Genomic DNA, 5,992 nt, shown 5'->3' with positions numbered 1-5,992 from the left:
GAAAGAATAAGAGAATCTCTATAGTTGTACTTTGTACGAAAGAATGCGAAACTCTATAGTTGTGCGTGGCACGAAAGCATGAGAGAAACTCTATAGTCCTGCATTGCACGAAAGCATGAGAGAAACTGTATAGTTGTGCGTGGCACGAAAGGATGAGAGAAACTCTACAGTTGTGCGTGGCACGAAAGCCTGAGATAAATTCAATAGTTGTGCGTGGCTCGAAAGAATGAGAGAAACTCTATAGTTGTGCGTGGCACAAAAGCATAAGAAAAACTCTATTGTGCATGGCACAAAAGAATGAGAGAAACTCTGTAGTTGCGTATAGCACGATTTTATTTATTTATTTATTTATTTATTTCAACATACTGTCAACCCTTTGACAGGGTTATTACAGGAGTGGGGTACAGAAAGAAACAGTAGTAATAGTAATTGTCATCGTAGGTATGCTAAACAAGCACAGATAAGAAGGAGAAATATACATACAACAGTAATTGTGAATACGAGTATTGACAAACATGCTAATAGAAAAAACAACTTATCATATTGAGAGTAAAAATAAATGACATCAGGTTGATGAGTACGTATTAAGCGAGTTTTGTAACATCTCAAGGAAATCTTCAATTCTTTGTTGTTCGACTATAAGTCGGTCAATGGTATTCCATTCCCGAATGGATCTAGGGAGAAAAGAATAATAGAATGTATTGTTGTTGCACGCATATTCTTGTAGTGTGAGATCATGTGTGTGACGTAGTTGCCTTGTTTGTTTAGTTTCAACGTAAGTTGTGTGGTCTATCTTAAAATAGTTGTGTAGTAGCATATATAAGAACTTCAGGCGGTGGATTTTAGCACGACTTTGGAGTGAGGGCAAACCTGCGCTGCGTAGCAATTCGGTCGGGGAATCAAGGCGCCGATAGCAGTTAGAAATAAATCTAATCGCTTTGCGCTGCACATTTTCAAGCATGCCGATACCGCTACTTGTGAAAGGGAACCAGATTATATTGGCGTATTCTAGAATTGGGCGGACAAGTGTGGTGTATGCTAAAAGCTTAGTGTCACGGTCGGCGTGCCGCAGCGTCCGCTTAAGGTAAAACAATTTTTTCATTGCTTTCGCGGTTATAGCTTCCGTGTGAGCTGCCCAGCTGAGATCAGAAGTTATTATTACACCAAGATATTTGTACTGGGTTACATTTCGGAGTACGACATTATTAAAACTATAAGAGAATGCTAAGCTTGTTTTCTTTTTTGTTATTGTCATTGCAACTGTGTTGTCTGTATTAATCACCATTTGCCAGTTAGAGCACCATCTTACTACTTCATTCAGGGCAATGTTCAGCTCATTTTGGTCACTGTAGCTTTTGACCTCTTTATACAGTACGCAGTCGTCTGCGAATAGCCTAATATTTGCGTTAATGTTGGTTGCCAGGTCATTTATAAACAGCAAAAATAATAATGGTGCCAAGACAGATCCCTGGGGCACACCGGATGTGACAGTTAATGTGTCAGAAACGTGCTCATTGCATTGCACAAATTGTTGACGCCCTGACAAATAGCTTGACATCCATCGAGTCATTGGCCCATCCCCAAGTTTGCGGACCAGCTGGATAACTAGCTTTTCATGGGAAACCCGGTCAAACGCCTTTGAGAAATCCATAAAAATTATGTCTATTTGGGAGTGTTCGTTAATGCCTTGGGCCAAGTCGTGCATTATTTCGACGAGTTGAGTAACGGTCGATAGGCCTCTCCGGAATCCGTGCTGGTTGGGGTGTAGCAGATCATTGTCTTCGACAAATTTTGTGATGAACTTAAGGATAATATGCTCGAGTATTTTACAGCTGGTACACGTCAAGGAAATGGGCCTGTAGTTTGATGGGATCGTTTTGTCGCAGGATTTATGCACTGGGATTATTTTTGCGACTTTCCATTCAGAAGGAATCTGTGAATCCTGGATAGATTTTGTGAATATTAGGCGTAGATACTTACTAACTGGTTCTGCATACTGTTTGAGAAAAGCGTTCGGTATCCCGTCTGGGCCACAGCTCTTTTTGTCATCAAGGTTTAATAGCAGACACAGTATACCGCTGTCGGTTATTTCTGGGGTTTCTAGTAATTTATTTTTGGTAGATGGGGTAATCTGGGAGTGTTGCACTAGTCCATTATCGATTGTAAAAATCGACTGGAAGTAGTGATTGAACTGATCCGCCTTATCTTTTGTTTCTATTGAAGGAGAAGCCTTTCTATCGTTATGTTTGCCATTTACGTAACGCCAAAATTTTGCTGGTGATGTTTTCATGAACTTGGATAGAGTGTTACCATAGTAATGCATTTTAGAAACGCGTATCTTGCTTTTCAATGTTTTAGATAGCACGGAAATCTGAGCGGTGATATTAGCGGCTAAACCAGACCTCCTACCTTTCCTCAGCCTACTAATTTTACGTTTAACATGAATTATTTCTCGGGTGATCCATGGATTATATTTTCTTGTAAGTTTGCGCTTTAGTGGGACAAAGTTTTCAATACAATGCATGACGTGTGCTTTGAATTGCAACCATACATGATCTATCGACGAGTTTTTGTCCGAGCAAAGATCTGAAAAGTCAAGGAATTCGTGAGTTAGATATGTGATTATTGCATCGTTGTCTGCTCTGTTGAATGCAAGAACGTGCTTTATAGGGCCGTGGTGTCGTACAAGACCAGGTAGAGGCAGTGTGCATAGGACTAATTTATGATCGGATATGCCGTCTAAGATTTCGGTGGATGTCTGGTCGTTAAGGAAATGGTCACTAACAAGAACAACGTCTAGAATAGAGCTTGATTTGCCCTGGATACGTGTGGGGACGCGTACGAGTTGTTTGAGGTTAAAGTTGAACAATATATCCAATATGGCGTCATTCGCAGCACCTCGCACTTTTTTTGACGACCATTCCACTTCAGGCAAGTTAAAATCACCAGCCATGATTATTTTGCCGTTCGTCATGTGATCATGCATATAATCCAGAAGATGTTCCAGATAACTTGCCTCAGCGTTAGGTGGTCTGTAGATAGCGCCTACAAATATGCAGCCTTTCTGCAGCTGTACTTTGCACCACACCGCCTCAATTTCAGGCTTATCTCGTAAAACGGTGTATCGAAGTTCTTTCTTAAAGAAAAGTGCGACACCCCCGCCTCTAGTGCCCCTATCTCTGCGCACAATCACATATCCTGGTGGCAAGACTTCGTGGTCTAAGATATCCGAGTGAAGCCATGTTTCTGTGACAGCAATAATGTCAGGTTTAATTTCTAAAACCAGAGCTTCGAATTGGTCTATTTTATTTGCAAGACTTCGTGCGTTCACATTCAACAGGGTTACTTCTGTCGACTTCGAGTGACTCTCTTTTGTAAGACATCCTTTTCTTCGTTTTTTTGGACTGCAATTAAATCTTCGTGGTCACTATCCCAAGCAAAAAGTTCACCATTTATACGCACTTTATCGTAGACTAGCGACACCCTTTCCTGCCTATCCCGGTATTCTTTCGTGCGATCCCACAGCTTTTTTCTTATTTCCCGAATACTACGAGAAAAATCTTCACTGATATAGAAACCTGAGCCCTTGAGCATCGTGCAGTGCTTGAGGATTGAAACTTTGTCTCGGTAGTCGAGCAGTTTAAGGATTACGGGTCTTGGCCTAGAAGTATCAGTTTGCTTCTTTTTGCCTAGGCGGTGGATTCTTTCGATTCCCTTGGTTTTTATCTGTAGTATACCGTCTAAAATCTTTTTTTCGACCATTTCAAGAAGCATGTCTGTTGATTCCTTTTGTTGTTCTTCAACACCGTATATGACAAGGTTGGACCGACGGCTCCGGTTTTCTAGATCCTCGACTTTCTTTTCCATAGCCATTAGGTTTTTTTCTAAGGTAGATATTCTTTTATTGTTCTCTGAGATCTGTTTTTCAATACCAGCTATCTTTTCAAGTTTCTTGTCGATTGTATTAAGTCTAGTGTTTGTTATAGATTTTTCTTTCTTAATTTCTTGAATATCCCCGGCAATTAGCTTTAGCTGTTCTGCTATGCCATCTAATGTAGGGCCTGGGTTCAACTCAATATCTCCTCCCAGAAGCAACAACATGCGCAAGACAGCAAAAAATTTGCAAAAGGATTCGCGAAGCGACCGTGGGCACGGCAGCAGAATTAGGCAGACATTGTTACTACGAAATTACTTGTCATAGCGTCTGCTCACCTGTAGAATAAACAGGAACGGGTTTGAAGGCTGCATCTTTGCGATGCTGCCGTGCCCACTGCCAGCTGTGCCGTATGCGTCCTGCTTTATAGGGTTGCTCCATGGTGTCGTCATCGGTGATCCAAGCATATCTGTCGATGTGACACCAGCGCCATCATGGAAGGGCCGGTAGCTTTCGTCAGCTGAGGCTGCGTGCATCAGCAGATACTTGTCGCCGATAGAAGCAGCTCGAGACGATGGTTGCAGCTCGTAGCACGCCGGTGTAGGGCCCGTGGGGTACAGCAGGAAGCCTATCTGTAGAATAAACAGGAACGGGTTTGAAGGCTGCATCTTTGCGATGCTGCCGTGCCCACTGCCAGCTGTGCCGTATGCGTCCTGCTTTATAGGGTTGCTCCATGGTGTCGTCATCGGTGATCCAAGCATATCTGTCGATGTGACACCAGCGCCATCATGGAAGGGCCGGTAGCTTTCGTCAGCTGAGGCTGCGTGCATCAGCAGATACTTGTCGCCGATAGAAGCAGCTCGAGACGATGGTTGCAGCTCGTAGCACGCCGGTGTAGGGCCCGTGGGGTACAGCAGGAAGCCTATCTGTAGAATAAACAGGAACGGGTTTGAAGGCTGCATCTTTGCGATGCTGCCGTGCCCACTCTATAGAGAAATTTTATAGTTGTGCGTGGCACGAAAGCATGAGAGAAACTCTATAGTTGTGCGTGGCACGAAGGCATGAGACAAACTCTATTGTTGTGCGTGATACGAAAGCATGAGAGAAACTTTATAGTTGTGCGTGGCACGAAAGAATGAGAGAAACTCTATAGTTGTGTGTGGCACGAAAGAATGAGAGAAACTCTATAGTTGTGCGTGGCACGGAAGCCTGAGAGAAACTCTAAAGTTGAGCGTGGCTCGAAAGAATGAGAGAAACTCTATAGTTGTGCTTGGCACGAAAGAATGAGAGAAACTCTATAGTTGTGTGTGGCACGAAAGAATGAGAGAAAATCTATAGTTGTGCTTGGCACGAAAGAATGGGAGAAACTCTGTAGTTGTGCGTGGCACGAAAGCCTGAGAGAAACTGTAAAGTTGAGCGTGGCCTGAAAAAATGAGAGAAACTCTATAGTTGTGCTTGGCACGAAAGAATGGGAAAAACTCTATAGTTGTGCGTGGAACGAAAGCATGAGAGAAACTTTATAGTTGTGCGTGGCACGAAAGCATGAGAGAAACTCTATAGTCCTGCATTGCACGAAAGCATGAGAGAAACTGTATAGTTGTGCGTGGCACGAAAGGATGAGAGAAACTCTATAGTTGTGCGTGGCACGAAAGCCTGAGATAAATTCAATAGTTGTGCGTGGCTCGAAAGAATGAGAGAAACTCTATAGTTGTGCCTGGCACGAAAGCATGAGACAAACTCCATTGTTGTGCGTGATACGAAAGCATGAGAGAAACTTTATAGTTGTGCGTGGCACGAAAGAATGAGAGAAACTCTATAGTTGTGTGTGGCACGAAAGAATGAGAGAAACTCTATAGTTGTGCGTGGCACGAAAGGATGAGAGAAACTCTATAGTTGTGCGTGGCACGAAAGCCTGAGATAAATTCAATAGTTGTGCGTGGCTCGAAAGAATGAAAGAAACTCTATAGTTGTGCCTGGCACGAAAGCATGAGACAAACTCCATTGTTGTGCGTGATACGAAAGCATGAGAGAAACTTTATAGTTGTGCGTGGCACGAAAGAATGAGAGAAACTCTATAGTTGTGTGTGGCACGAAAGAATGAGAGAAACTCTATAGTTG

At 42.9% G+C, this 5,992-nt stretch overlaps 1 protein-coding gene across 1 annotated transcript; it reads right to left on the bottom strand.

The window, feature by feature from the left end:
• Positions 1-381: 381 nt before the first annotated feature.
• On the bottom strand, positions 382-4,846 carry LOC129387008 (uncharacterized). The gene is made up of 2 exons (XM_055075630.2): positions 4,213-4,846; positions 382-674 (listed from the first exon to the last, which is right to left on the bottom strand). The coding sequence occupies exons 1-2, from the start codon at positions 4,834-4,836 to the stop codon at positions 648-650; spliced, it is 651 nt and encodes a 216-aa protein (XP_054931605.1). The 5' UTR covers positions 4,837-4,846; the 3' UTR covers positions 382-647.
• Positions 4,847-5,992: the final 1,146 nt, after the last annotated feature.

This window comes from Dermacentor andersoni, chromosome 2, assembly GCF_023375885.2.
Source record: "Dermacentor andersoni chromosome 2, qqDerAnde1_hic_scaffold, whole genome shotgun sequence".
Classification (NCBI taxonomy): Eukaryota; Metazoa; Arthropoda; class Arachnida; order Ixodida; family Ixodidae; genus Dermacentor; species Dermacentor andersoni.
Note: the sequence above shows the minus strand (reverse complement) of the source record. Positions and strands in the feature narration are given on the sequence as shown.